General features: G+C 36.5%; 2 protein-coding genes across 3 annotated transcripts; one reads left to right on the top strand and one right to left on the bottom strand.

Annotated features, from left to right (window-relative positions):
• LOC109950708 (syntaxin-112-like) lies at positions 388 to 2,475 on the bottom strand. The gene is made up of 2 exons (XM_020570634.1): positions 1,960 to 2,475; positions 388 to 1,614 (listed from the first exon to the last, which is right to left on the bottom strand). The coding sequence occupies exon 2, from the start codon at positions 1,586 to 1,588 to the stop codon at positions 692 to 694; it is 897 nt and encodes a 298-aa protein (XP_020426223.1). The 5' UTR covers positions 1,589 to 1,614; positions 1,960 to 2,475; the 3' UTR covers positions 388 to 691.
• LOC18767248 (probable pinoresinol-lariciresinol reductase 3) lies at positions 6,975 to 12,179 on the top strand. 2 transcript variants are annotated; one of them, XM_007201767.2, is made up of 11 exons: positions 6,975 to 7,231; positions 7,348 to 7,454; positions 7,575 to 7,743; positions 7,825 to 7,878; positions 8,118 to 8,261; positions 8,505 to 8,770; positions 9,144 to 9,344; positions 9,488 to 9,622; positions 9,834 to 10,071; positions 10,156 to 10,359; positions 11,884 to 12,179. In XM_007201767.2, the coding sequence occupies exons 7-11, from the start codon at positions 9,165 to 9,167 to the stop codon at positions 12,048 to 12,050; spliced, it is 924 nt and encodes a 307-aa protein (XP_007201829.1). In that variant the 5' UTR covers positions 6,975 to 7,231; positions 7,348 to 7,454; positions 7,575 to 7,743; positions 7,825 to 7,878; positions 8,118 to 8,261; positions 8,505 to 8,770; positions 9,144 to 9,164; the 3' UTR covers positions 12,051 to 12,179. The 2 variants fall into 2 exon arrangements, with proteins under 2 accessions (XP_007201829.1, XP_020425200.1); XM_020569611.1 differs by having other exon boundaries at positions 8,505 to 9,344.

The following is a 14,419-nucleotide window of genomic DNA, read 5'->3' as shown; positions in this document are numbered from 1 at the left end:
AGTGAAAACAATTTCAAATAGATTTCAGTTTTTAGTTTTTGTTTTCACTTTTGTTACTTCTCCCTCCCATCCTCCCCTCTCATCTTCCCTCTAAATCCCATCTTCACTCTCATTCTCCATTCTCCCCCTTGTTCCTCTATACTTTAGCACAAAAAATATGAACTAAAAACTAAAATTGAAATGGTTATCAACCCTCCATATTGCAATATATAAGGCTCCTTTAAGCTCTCTAAACCCTGGACCTAGACCAAAGATCCCTTCCTAGCATATTTGTAGATGCAACATGAAAAATAGAAATAAGCTATCATCTTCAGTCGATGAGTCACCAACATGCATAAATCTACCGAGCAGAAGCACCAATAACAAAAGAGCAAAATGTTTCAGATCACAAGTAGGGCCAAAATCATGCATATCAAGCTTCAAAACATTCAAGAAGAGAATCTCTGTTCCAAAAAAATCCAAATTACAGGAAGAAAAATATGTGGAAAGATGAGGAGATACATCAAACATATTGCTATGCCTAAAACAAGAAAGTCATCAAACCGTGCATTCTAAATGACAAATGCAATAAAAGAAACCACTGAATCCGCCAGCCAGTATAGTCAACTCCAGTATATTATTCACAGACCAAAACTCCACTACAGCACAACAATAACAGCCACATCCAGGATGAACTTTGATCTCTACGATTTCAAGAAGCTAAGATAGAAATCAGGCATACCAGCAACACAAGCAACACCAAAGCCCCAATCCAACAAACCCATCTTCTTCTTCTCTGCTTCATCTGCTTAGCAGAAAAAAGAGCATTGGTTCCACCATGAATGTAAGCTCCAGCATCAGCCACATTCTGTTCAATATCATCCATTTGTTCCCCTTGCTTTTCAACCATCATTGCCATGTCCAGGAAAACTTGATGGAGTTCTGTCAAGCTTCTCTGCAAGTCCTTCAAGGCCTCATGCCTCTGCTGATTCTCCATTGCCAGCTCAGCCTTCCCCTCAAAAACTTTGATCTGCCCACTTTCCAAAATCATCTTATCAATCACTTCCTCACTTGCTTCCTCCCCAGTGGCATTATAATACCTCCTCTTGAGACCTTCTTTGTGCTCTTTAACAATCTGTTCTCTCAAGGACTGAAAATCATTCGTCATATCTCTCAGCTTAGCTCTCAAACCATTAGTCACCGAAATCCTCATTCGATCAACAGGGCTACCTTCCTTGTACTCCACTGATACATTTCGATTAGCCACATTCGAGCGGTCAAGCGACTCCAATCTTGCTTTGATGCCTTTTGCTTTCCTCAGAATAGCTACCATGTCAGCATTAATTCTATCTCTTAACCCTCTAAGAACTTTAGCACTGTGAGTAGACTTGGTTTCTTCATTCAGGTCCTGAAGATCAAGAAGAAGGTTTGTAATCTCTTCCATATCAGCCTTGATTGCGGTCACTTGTTCGAAAAATTGGGTAAGGTTCTGTTCATCAGCAGGGCCAAGTTTGCCCATTTCGAGGTCGGGTTCCGATTCAAGGTCTTTCATGGCCTGTTTCTTGAGGTCCACGTAACTGAGGAATGACTTGGTCATTAGATCATTCATCTTTGAGGCAATAACCAAATACCCACCTGAAAGAAACCTTCAGTTGCTTAAAAACTATGTAGAAATAAGAGATTACACTTTACAACTGTTTGGTTGCTGAGAAAATATCTTGCATAAAAAACAAAGCAAGTCTGAAATTTCTAATTAACTTCTCTGAAAATTTAGTAGTTCAACTTCCCAAGAACTCTACAGTTTTAAATATGAATTACTGAAAATCAAAGCACTTAAACTCAGAATTTTTATTTATATTCTTAATACAAAGATCTAGCACAACATCATATGAGCTATGCAACAACAACAAAACACAGGGAAAAACGAATTTGAAAACATTGAAAAAAAAGAAAAAAACTGAGAAAGGGTAAGAAGCAAACCTCGAATAAAACGATAAAAGTACAAAGAAGGATAGTCAACTGCTCGAATCTTTTCTCTGGAGAAGAATTTTGGCTACTGAAGATTCAGGATCGACGAAATGCGCTCACACCTTTTAGAATGGGTTTGGTTTCTGATACTTTTTTCTATTCTTTTTCTCACTTTCAATTTTGAATTTTCAAAATTCAGAAAGGTTTATATAATAGCCGTTATGTTTATAAACTGTTGATCTCCATGATGCCCATTCATGACTTGACGTCGTTAAGTAGGGCGTTCATCCCCATAGATTATACCTCTATCAGTTATGTTAATGTGCATGTTTTTCTTTCTTTTTTTATTTTTTGCCCAAAAGGTGTGTGTTTTCACTACCAATAATATATAGACATTGTTCTATCAAGAAAATGTTTTTTTTCTCCAAAACAAAATTAATTTCTTCCTTTTTTCCCAGAAAATGTTTCATTTTTCTCAAAGCGATATTGGTGAGTGGAAAATGAAACACGAAACCGCAACTGAGCTACAAAACCATTACAAAATAAAATTCATTTTTAAATATTTAAAAAAAATGTTTTTAAAAATTCCTTAGAAACAAGAAAAGAAGTACTTCAATCAAAACTTAGCCCATTTGTTTAAGATAGTTTTGTGGAAAAATTACGCAAACATCACATTGACGGGTGTGCATATATACCATCCAAACTAAAGTTTTTGGCAGCTTACCATGCAAAGTATCTTTTTAATGTGAATGTACCACCTCCATCAATTTTCGTCGACACACATTACATTCTGTTTATGTGGACCTTTTTTCTTTTCTTTTTTTAAATAGAAAATCTTTCTTATTGAAAAGGGTGATAGCATATTAAACTCACACACACTATACGGATGCTAGGACTCGAACCTATGACCTTTACTGAATGAGCAATTGCTCTAAACCACTACACTAGTGAGTCCTTTGCATGCAGACCTATTCTTAAGTTGCCAAAGTACACCTGAAAAAGGGCCCACATGTATTTTTTTTAAAATTTAGTTGTATTTGTGCAAATCTTTTTTAAAAAAGGTACGATATTATACTAAATTCACACACCTCACCCCTTGTTTTACATTGAAGGACACTCACCACCCAAAAAATTTCTTCTCATCCATCAACATTTAGTAGTTTGGACTCGGTACAACACTTTTCTGCAACACTTTAGTATAATATCGATCAACATTTAGTTAAACCAACACAATCCTGCTGCATCCGGAACAAAATGAAAGGAAATATAAAAAAAGGGGAACCTGTCAGACAACCACTGACTGAGAACGATCCTCTACGGTCTTGATGATCACAAGGACCATCAAAATGTTAATCACGCTCTGATCACACGGTCATGATTCATCCACCAGGTTGGGATTCCCGTCTCCTTAGAAATCAAGGATACAGAGGTACGATTACTATAGAACAGATCCTGTCCAAGTAAGGTCGTGGCCTTTTAGCCGTCAACTAGGCATATGAAGCGCTTCGGTGTTTCGTAAAACGTCGATGTGGGACAAAGAAAGGGACTTGTCGCTTTGATCTCTCAGGTCTTCAGTTCAATTTTTTAATAGTTTGGACTCGGAGATTGCAACGTGGCTTTTATTTGAAAAAGTGAGCAATAAAAGATTTATCGATGAACAATAAAAAAATTGTTATAATAACTTTATTGATTTGTACAATTTATATTGTAAGGTTGTCATCATTTGGATCCTTTTTATTGGCAAAAATGTAATATTATCAAACTCTTTTCGGCAAATAGCATTATTAAAAATGAAGGAAAATTATTCATTATTTTTTGTATTAATGTATCAAATAAACAAAAATGGAAGGAATTAAAAAAAGAAGGGAACCTGTCAGACAACCGTGTGACCACCCCAGACAGAGAAGACTGACTGAGAACGATCCTCTACGGTCTTGATGATCACAAGGACCATCAGATTGTTAATCACGCTCTGATCACACGGTCATGATTCATCCACCAGGTTGGGATTCCTGTCTCCTTAGAAATCAAGGATACAGAGGTACGATTACTATAGAACAGATCCTGTCCAAGTAAGGTCGTGACCTCTCAGCTGCCCTCAAGCTATATAAAGCGCTTTGTTGTTCTCTAAATTGTCAATGTGGGACTAAAAGTACCTAGTGTCTCTCTCTTTCAACTCGAGCAAGAAAAGATATTTACATTCAGATGAATAATCAAAAACCACTTCCCATAACTTTATTAATCCATACATTTATACAGCAAAGCCATCATTATTCTGGAAGTTTTCTATAGGTTAAAATATGAACAATTATTCTTTGAAGTTTATGGATTTGCCTGAGTCACACTTTGATATTGTCGATCTGTTATTTTTTTCGTAGTCAAAATTATCGATGTGATTTTGATTTTTTTTTTCCTTTTTGTATCGAATTAAGCCCGACAGTGATATCTTAGATTGCGTAGACATCAATCATCAGCCTGCCCTCGATCACCCTTTACTCAAGAATCACAAAATCCAGGTACACTAAATAATCAGTACCTGTTGATTATTTTCATTTTTTGCTGTTGTTCTTATTTTCACCATGATTGATAGTTTTATCACATTTGTGCAGCTAAGACCAACTTCAATTCCAGCTACTCAGACGAAAAAATCAGCCCTTGTGAATAAACCATTACAGGCAGGGTTTATGGATGCCCTAATGGAACAGTTCCTATCCATAGAACCACAAAGGAATATTTAACAAGGGCAAAAAGTCTTTCACATCAGATGTTTAGTAATATCAGCCAAATTAATGCTATTGCCCCAAATGTTCATGTAAGTATTGATCATAATTTACATCATGATCTCCCTTTCTTGTACAATTACGTCTCAAGTACCTCGTACGGGAAAATGTTCCGGCCAAGATATCTTATATTGCCAGAATGTGACTTAGATCACAGCAGTAGCAATATAAACATTTGTTGACAACATAAGTTTAGCAAAAGAACATTACTCGTCTTTAATAAGTCTTCTAATATCTTTTGATTGTGAGATGCAGCAAGTATTCCTTAAAATAAACGGAAGTATGCTACTAACTAGATATGTTGGAGTTCTTGGTAGCGGTTCGATATTCAGACTAAATGTGGCACAAGACCAATCTAGTACTACCCATGTTTGGGTTGATAGTGGTCGGCCTTACTACGTTACAAGACTTATTGCTGGATGCTTGGTAATGCTTAAACATGCTTTGATCCTCAATTTCTTTCCAAGATTCTTCTTCATATGAGCTCCAAGATCACAATTAGCTCACATTGACATGTCGTAACGTCACAGGTCTCACCATCATTTTGTGTTTCTCTCTTCAAACTGGCTCCTAGTCGTAATTCTCTTTCAGAAAGTTGGAAGATGTCACAAGTTCGAATCTTCCATTCTCACATATCAGAAAACAAAAATAAAAAAACTTAGAAGTCAACCAAAAATTGATGGTTGCATACATTAATATTGTTGTTTCCATTTATAGGACTCCATATCAAAAAATTGGTGGCTTGTGGTATCAGACAAGAATGTTGCCATAGGGTATTGGCCAAAGGAGCTAGTACCTAGTTTGGAAACTGGGGCTGGAGATGTGGGGTGGGGAGGAATTGCCATGGCTCAAGGGAACGAAAATGCTCCCCCACTAGGCAGTGGCCAATACCCAGATGGCACGTATCAACATGTTGGCTATTTCAGAGACATACATTTCATGAAGGGAAGGATGGGCTTCACCCAAAAGTTCCAACAGATGCTGATCCTGTGTTCGAATATGCAGAAGTACGATGTTATGGTCTACAAAATGATGAAGATTCTAAGATCGCCCTTTGGGGTTATAGATTTGGTTTTGGAGGGCCTGGTGGTAATTGTACAGTTGTTTGATTACTCTATTGGAATGTATAAAGAGGATTTTGAAATAAAGGTTAAAATAATAAAATTCCCCTATGTTATCCAATCAAAAGTTTAAGTTTGATTTTTTTGAGTTGAATATATTCTTAATCGCTTAAGCTACAAACCTATTGCGAGAGAGACTTAAAACTAAACTCTTGGTCTTTTTCTCTTTCGCCACATGGCGTGCCTTAGTTATTTTAGTAAATTTTTTACCCTTTTCATTGACTTTCACCAACGAGATTTAATTTTGTGAAGAGTAAAAGTAGTTGTAGTTAGAACATGTGTATTATGGTCCAGCTTCAGCACATCCTGAAGACTAACACTCCTCAGATCTTCATAATATTGAGATGCTGACCAAGTCTTTGAGGTCCAGTGATTTTATGAGAGCCTTATTTTCAGGAGATCATGTGCCTGATTCCTTTTTTCATTGTTGGTTTAAGGGTTAGCTACTGAAACAACTCCTGGATTCCTTTTCAAACAACTCAAATAGTGAAGACGCGCGATTATGAGTCTAAGCCGTTACAAACTGTGCAATTATCTGCGTTTCAAAAATGATGACCAGGAATATTAGTTATGGTGAGGTTTTCTTGAAACTTCGTTTGATTATGTGGTTTGATCCTGTCATCTGTAATTATTATTTTGCTCCTTCAACCAAAAGAACGGGCTTAGCAATTTTAGCCGAGCCTATAGCCAAGTCCATTAGTTTAATTCTTCAATGTTAACCACACTTACCAAACCATCATGGTGCTTTGTTTATAAACACATTTATAGAAGTGTGGATTTTCCATATTTTTAGACGTATAGCCGGACGGCTATAAGCAAAAAATAGAATATTTTAAGGGTATAGCCGTGCGGATATACTGTATAAATATAATATTTTAAAAGTATAGCCGCGCGGCTATACTCGATAAATATAAAGAAACATTTGGTTGCACTCAATAAAATAGAAAATAATAATGATATAGTAAATAAATAAGCGAGTTCTGTTTTGGGCTTACTCATATGTTTTTAAATTTTTGTTAGCTTGAGGTCAGTAGGCATTCACAAAGGCTTTGAGTCTGTTTAATTTGTATTTAGAATTACGTTTCTACCCTTTTATTTATTAATTTATTTTTATCCAGATCTCTCGAGTCTCAGAGCGATACGAAGGAAGTGTTTGTTGGCTCCGTCTCACGCTCGTCTGAGGTTTTTTCACGGGAGAAGTTCCGGCGGCTTGGTGAAGGAGTGGTCTCGCGGTCGACGCACTTGGTCTTCATGGAGGACGATGAGGAGCTAGGGTTATTGTTAGGGTTCGCTGCGCCGATCTCCAGGTCCTGCACAGCGAGTTTTGCAGTGAGAGAGAGAGGCTTGCACAGTGAGTTTCTTAAGGCATCCACTGTTGTCGAGGTCAGAATCATATTTTTTATCACTCTGATTAATTTGTTAACTGTATAACTCGGTAAATATACTGTCTTAAAAGTATAGCCGGGAGGCTATACTCACAAAATAGAATGTATTAACAGTATAGCCGCGCGGAACAACAAAGGATGATTTAGTAGGGGCCAAAAATCTTGCACACAAAATGTTTCGTAACACCGGGAACACAAATCCTCTTCCCTGGAACATTCACGTAAGTTATGCTCCTCAACGAATGATCTCTTAATTTTTTGTACAATTAATAATGTCTCATGTAATATATCTGGCATAGGCCTTCTAACATCTTTCAATATTGCTGCTTGTGAGATCACAGCAAGTATTCGTTAAATTGAAGGAAAAACAAGGTGTCAAATACTTTGGAGTTTGGGGGATTGGTTCTGTATACAACCTAAAGCTTCGATTCAAAAGACCAATCTAGCTCTGGCAATGTTTTTGTCGTAAGGGACCCGCGTAACGAACTTGTTCTTGTTGCTGGCTGAATGGTAATGTTTAATTTCTAAAACATCCTAAATTTCGTCCCCGGGTTTTTTCTTCCAATCCATTAACATGTCATGTTGTCATAGGTTTCACCATCAATAAATGGCAATCAACTGCCTCGGTTGTATGCGTATTGGACCGTAAGTTGTTGACCTGTTGTAGTTACTAATTCTTTCTTGTTATCAGATATCTGACATGTTATGTTTTTAAACTGTTAAATTATATCACGTTAAAGAAATCAGGTTTGACTTAATTGATTGTTCAAATTGACAATCTAACATCATACAAAAATACCAAATTGTTTGGAAAAGTGAAAATTTTCTTTCTTATAGCCACATGATTAGCTAATGTGCTTCCTCTCAACTGTGCTTATGAACAGGTAAATAATGGGAAGATAAGGTGCTTTAACTTGCCCTGCGCAGCATTTGTACAAATCGACCGGACGTTTACTCCCAAAATGCCTTTGTCACCTCTGTCTACCATTGGTGGACCATCATATGATATGAAATTCACTATCTACTAGGTAAACCAACAATAATTAAATTGAGTAAGACGAGGCCGAAGAAGAAAATACTTGGCTCCTTACATACAAAGAGTCATTCCTCCTTAGATGCTAATTACAAAAAAGAAAAGTGCATACACACGTATTCGCCCAAGATGGAGAAATGCTCGTTACACATTATTCTCCCAAGAATGCTTTCTTTTACTAATCACGATAACATCATTGCATTAATCAATTTGTTTATTTGTACTTTTTATTTTGTAGGATACCCAAACATCAAATTGGTGGCTTGGCAGTAACAGACAGGAACATTACAGTAGGGTATTGGCCAAAGGAAATGTTACCTCATTTAAGAAATGGGGCTGGAGAAGTAGGGTGGGGAGGAACTGCCATGGCTGCAACAAAACGTAGCCCCCCAATAGGGAGTGGCCAATACCCAGATGACAATTATGACCATGCAGCCTATTTCAGAAACCTGCATTTCATGAGGGGTTGGCTTATGATTTTCCTATGTTTGTCAGAGGAAGAAGGTTATAGCACAAATTTATTTTTACGATACAAGCGATATTTCAGATACAGAAATAACTGCTCTTAACTACTTAACTTTTCGACTCAAAAGTACAATTTAATTGCATATGGGTATGACATTGTTGTATAATTGTATTACAAAGAAACATTCGGCGTTTTAGAAAAAGAAAACAAATGTATATGTCAGAAATAATCTCATCCATCCATTGTGGTCTAATCCAAAGGCATAAAAAATTTGTCAAAATGTGTTGTAAATTCTTCCTCGGTATAATCAGGGGAGTTCGTAAAAACACGTTGATGATTGATCCAAGAAACGTAAGAAGTTAGCCCAAAAAAAAAACTGATCTTGAGAGATATTTTTACTTTTTCTTTTTGGGATTTGAGAGTGTTTGAGAAATGGAGAAGAGCAGAGTATTGATAATCGGAGTGACAGGAAATCTTGGTCACCATTTGGCCAAAGCCACCCTCCAATTTTCTCACCCCGCATTTGCTCTCGTCAGGCCCTCTTCCTTCTCCGACCCTCACAAGTCCCACAAGCTTCACTCTCTCTCCAATGCCGGCGTCACACTCCTTCAAGTCTCTCTCTCTCTCTCTCTCTCTCTCTCTCTCTCTCTCTCTCTCTCTCTCTCTCTCTCTCTCTCTCTCTCTCTGTGGCTCTCATCATTTCTCTGCTAAAATGTACTGAAACTTTTTCAACTAATTCCTTCTCTCTGTTTCAGGGTTCACTTGAAGACGAAGAAAGCCTTATGGCAGCAGTGAAGCAAGTGGATGTGGTGATTTGTGCTGTTTCGGCCAAACAAGTCCTCCTTCAGAAGCTCCTTGTCCAAGTGATCAAAAAATCTGGCTGCATCAAGGTTTGGAATGTTGATACAATTTCATTTCATGTAAACTACCCAGTTTCTGCTTTTTAGTGAAATTTATGAACTGTGCTGGGTTGCTGAGGTTCATTTCCTGATAATTTTGCTTCTATTGTATAATTTCCTTCATTTTTTCTTTTTTCTTTTAAATTGCCCACTTTATGTTTTTAGTGAAATTTATGTATTTGTGGATGGTGGTGGGTTGCAGAGGTTTATTCCCTCAGAATTTGGGTTGGACCCAGATAAGACTAGAATATCAGACATGGACTACAACTTTTATAAGCAGAAATCTGAGATTAGGCGTTTTGTGGAAGCTCATGGTATTCCCTACACTTACATTTCGTGCAATTTCTACATGAGTTATTTGCTTCCTCAGCTTGTTCAGCCAGGCCTCAAGGTCCCTCCGAGGGACAAGGTTACAATTTTTGGCGACGGGATTACTGAAGGTCTGTTGAAATATTGAGCATTTGTGCTGTCATTAATGTTTTTTTCATTTGCTACTGCTGTTTAGTGGTGTGGTTTGTCTGCAGGTGTTTTTGTGAAGGAAAGTGATGTTGCTAAGTTCACTATCAGGACTTTGGATGATCCACAAACGTTGAATAAGGTGTTGTATTTGAGGCCGCCCGGAAATGTGTACTCAATGAATGAACTTGTTGAGCTTTGGGAGAGTAAGATTGGGAAGAAGCTGGAGAAGGTATTTGTATCAGAACAAGAGCTTCTTAAGAAAATTAAAGGTATTTTTTATACTATTTGGGTATTCAAAATGTTTGCTAGGTTGCCTTCACGAGGCATATATGACATTTCTGTTGAGGGTAGGGACAAAAAAGAAAAATAGAGGAAAGAAAATAGTTGAGATTAAAGTGCATTTCATGGCCAAAGCCTACAGCAATCAGATCATATTGTCATCAGTTAATCTTGTAAGTATTGCGGTTGTGGTTGGAGTTGGTTCAAGATCTCAATGTGATTTCTATACACGTCAAGTTTTATGTAGGAAACCTTTGCTCGCATTCATCACCTTTGGGAGGCCTTCATATAAAATTATTGACTGTAGATATATAATAATATGGAGAAAATAGAATTGTTTTAAGCACCTGAAGAACTAGAAGAACCCTTTGTTTCAAAGAAAGGACAGGTTATTCACATCTCATTTGATGGTTAGAGGCGAATTGAAACCTAAGCAGTTCTTTGCTCCCAGTTTCGGTGTAACAGCTATATTTTGAGTCATCGTTTGGGAGCTCAAGGCTCTAGAAACCCTAGCAGCACAAGGTCCTAAGCTTAGCAACACGGCTGGCCAACATGGCCAGAAAAGTACCCGTCACTTCATTCTTTTTTTATTATTAGTTTGTTTTGGGATTTATAGGTGCAAAGTGAGATTCAAAAGAAATTACACTACACAAGAATTTATAGAGGAAAGAATAGATGGACATGAAAGAAACATGTATGCACAAGATTGATGTGGTCCAACAAATTCTTTCGTACGTCCAAGAGAGATATATGTTCTTCACTATCACTATGAGAAATATAACGTGTGCAAGACACAGAGAGCTACTTGTGAGATTGATGGGTCATGAGCTTAGCTATATTTTTAAAGCCATTAAATAGGTTTGTGTTAATGGCAGTAACGTTTGTGAACCATTTCCAATTCACAATTAGCCGTGATTAATCTTTGTAGAGTCTTTACAATGGAAATTTTTGTTTCGATATAACTTGGATTTGGATCAGAGAAATTCCCTTAGGTTGAAGCTTTGATACCATGAAAAATAGAAGAATCCAGAGGAAAAACAAAAATATTGAAGTTTTAAAAGTACAAGAAAAAAATTTATGTTTCAGAGAAGAAGTTTTCACATTGGTTTCGTTAAACAGCATTTACAAGAACAACACAATATATGGCTGAAACGGGTTGGAATTTATTACAAATTAGTTATAATGATTTTGCACCAACAATCTTCAACCATGATCTGTTTGACTGTTTGATGTACAGCTGGATGGCCTGCTGAGATGGCCGCCATCCTGTCTGCTGATGTGGCAGTCATTTTCTTCTCTTTGATTATTAGGTCGTCTCTCTTGTTGTGATTGAAATCTTAATATATGGCTCTGCTGCCCTTTTTCATTATCAGCAGAGCTTAATTTGTATAACTGGAGCTTTGACGAGCTTTTTCTGTTAACTATTTGTACCATGAATAATTTTGCAGTTAACATTAGTTCTTCATTTTCTTTCCTAATTTGATACCAATAAAATGTGGCTTGTTGCATTGCAGAGACTCCATATCCTGACAACATGGAGATGATTTTTATATATTCTGCATTCGTAAAGGGAGATCAAACTTACTTCAATATCGAGTCATCCGGTGGTCTAGACGGTACAAAACTGTATCCAGAGCAGAATTTTACTACAATCAGTGAATATTTAGACACCTTATTGTAACAGCTTTTTTCACTTTTTTAGGCTGAGCTACTTTTTTTATGCCTAGAGGATTCAATTTAACAAGCTCAATAATGTACTTGGATTTCATTACAAATATATTCACATGGCCTCTTTAGCGTTGACTTGAAATGAAAACCATTTTATTTTTTTTTAAAAGTCTTTCAGAGCTCGTAGTGCTCAGAAACTGATAATTCATTATTCAAATGCATAAAGAAAGTGGGATTCATATTTTATGACCAACTAAAGTTGTGGAAGTGCACCTCCACTATTGGTAATGGAGGGGGAAGTTTCACGTTTGTTTTTTTATTTGTATTTTATTAGGGAATGGAGGTTTGTAGTTGGTACATCTTACAATAAACTAGAGAGAAATATCACTTGATCAATAGCTAGTTGATAGTTATCTCGTTTGATTTGAAAGCGATTTACAAATAAAATTTTGATTTACTGAAATATAAGTATAGTTTATTTTTGGAACTATGTTTCCTTGGTCATAAGATTTTGCCTAAGGGATTGGTAGGTTGCTTGACTCATAGTTGGGCAGTCTTCACCACGTTATTCTTCTTAGAACTTGGTATGCCTTAGTAGGTACAACAGTCATTGTGTGGGGTTACCTACTTATGATACTTACATTTCTGTATGTTAGGTGCACAAGATTATTATACAACTCAATCTGTAAATCTTAATCGCTTGAAATATAATTCAACTGAAAATTTGAAAAAGAACAAACTGAGACAACAACACTTTCTTTCTTCGCACCTTAAAGATAATAGCTTCTGATTTTCCCATCATATAATGGAAGAAGAGATTTTGACCTTGAGCTACCTCCATCCTTGCCCAAGCTATAGGTTGTTGATAGCTTTCTCTTTATGCCTTCCTCTTTTTTTTTTAGCAGATTGCCCATTTTCTCAAGCACTTCTTCACTGGCCATTGATTCAACTGCAACTTTTTACTCAAGTTTTGTGATTGTTCTATCAAATGCCTTCTTTTTAAGTCTAAGAGAACATTGGGATTATATTTTTTCAAATATACATGGTGAGTGAGAAAATAAAATAAAGAAATAAAAATAACAGCACTCTATCAAAAAGATAATCCCATTTTGTAGGTAGTTGCATGCTATTTTGGTGCAGCCCGTGTGTCCAATCATACGAAGTTCTCCTGATTTGTGGAACTTGGACGGGTTATTGTGTTGTGGTACAGACATCTTTAACTTTTATGGCATTATTTCAAAACGTTTACCAGACTTGATTAATTAAATAATTATATTCAAATTCTTGAAATTCATTTGTGCCCGTGACGGATTCATAAATTTTCCTTTCAGGAGTTGACGTGTAAAAACTCACAAATCTTTTTTAGACAAAAATGATCCGTGAAACTGAAATGACATCCCTGTTCAGAGAGAGAGTTGAAGATGCGAGAAAAATTTGATTGAAGATGTCAAGGGAGAGAGAGACTTGAAGTCGCGGCTCTTTTTTTTTCTCTCTCAAGTCTATAAACGATGTAGTTTTGACTAGGTTATTATTTTTTTAAGTGACTTGGACCAAAATGTTGTCGTTTTTGCCAGGTCTTAATGATTAAAGAAACAGAAGCAGCTGGCGCGCGGTATTTCCGGTTGCCTTAGGCATCAGCCCTTCATTGAGGCATTTTTACAAACACTGGTGGGAATTCCTGCCAACCACCCAAATTTCCAGGGGTCAAGATCCGCAGTGGCCACGGTGTGTTTGTGGCACACCAAAAAAATTACTCCATTTGGGTTTACCAAAATGAGATGAACAATTAACATAAAGATGATGAAATGATGATCTCGCCCAGTTGTAAAGGGTCTCAACTTGTATTTAATGGTCACAAGTTCGAAACCTCATGTCACCTTGATAGTGTATATGTGAGAAACTTCATTCCCCTTGTAGTTTAAACTATCTTTTATATTAAAAATATATATATTCTTGTTATTGATATTCTCAGAACAGTGAATTTACAACACACATGTTTTGACAAAAATCAATATTAGTCTCAATTTTCCAAAACCTTCTTCTTGTCCTATTTGGAAAATGTGCAAATAACAACGTCATTACGGCAGATTGTTGTATGCACTCGTTTAGAATAATGCAAGGAGTATTTTGGATTTGAATAATTAAGGTTTTAGTCATAAATACAAATGATCCACTAAATTTCATTCTACATATTTTCTGTCTCCTTGCAATAGTTTTAGGGCATGTTTACTTTCCTGGAAATGGAATGAAAGGAATGGGAGTAATTTCCATTCCTGAATACTTCTTTATTTACTTTTCGCATTACGTTAGAAATGACAAATTCATATCGAAAGCTAAAAGTTAAAAATTAATAAAAAAATTTAAATAGAAAACAAATCACAA

Source organism: Prunus persica, chromosome G8 (assembly GCF_000346465.2).
Source record: "Prunus persica cultivar Lovell chromosome G8, Prunus_persica_NCBIv2, whole genome shotgun sequence".
NCBI classification, from domain to species: Eukaryota; Viridiplantae; Streptophyta; class Magnoliopsida; order Rosales; family Rosaceae; genus Prunus; species Prunus persica.
This window is presented reverse-complemented; position numbering and strand designations above follow the sequence as displayed.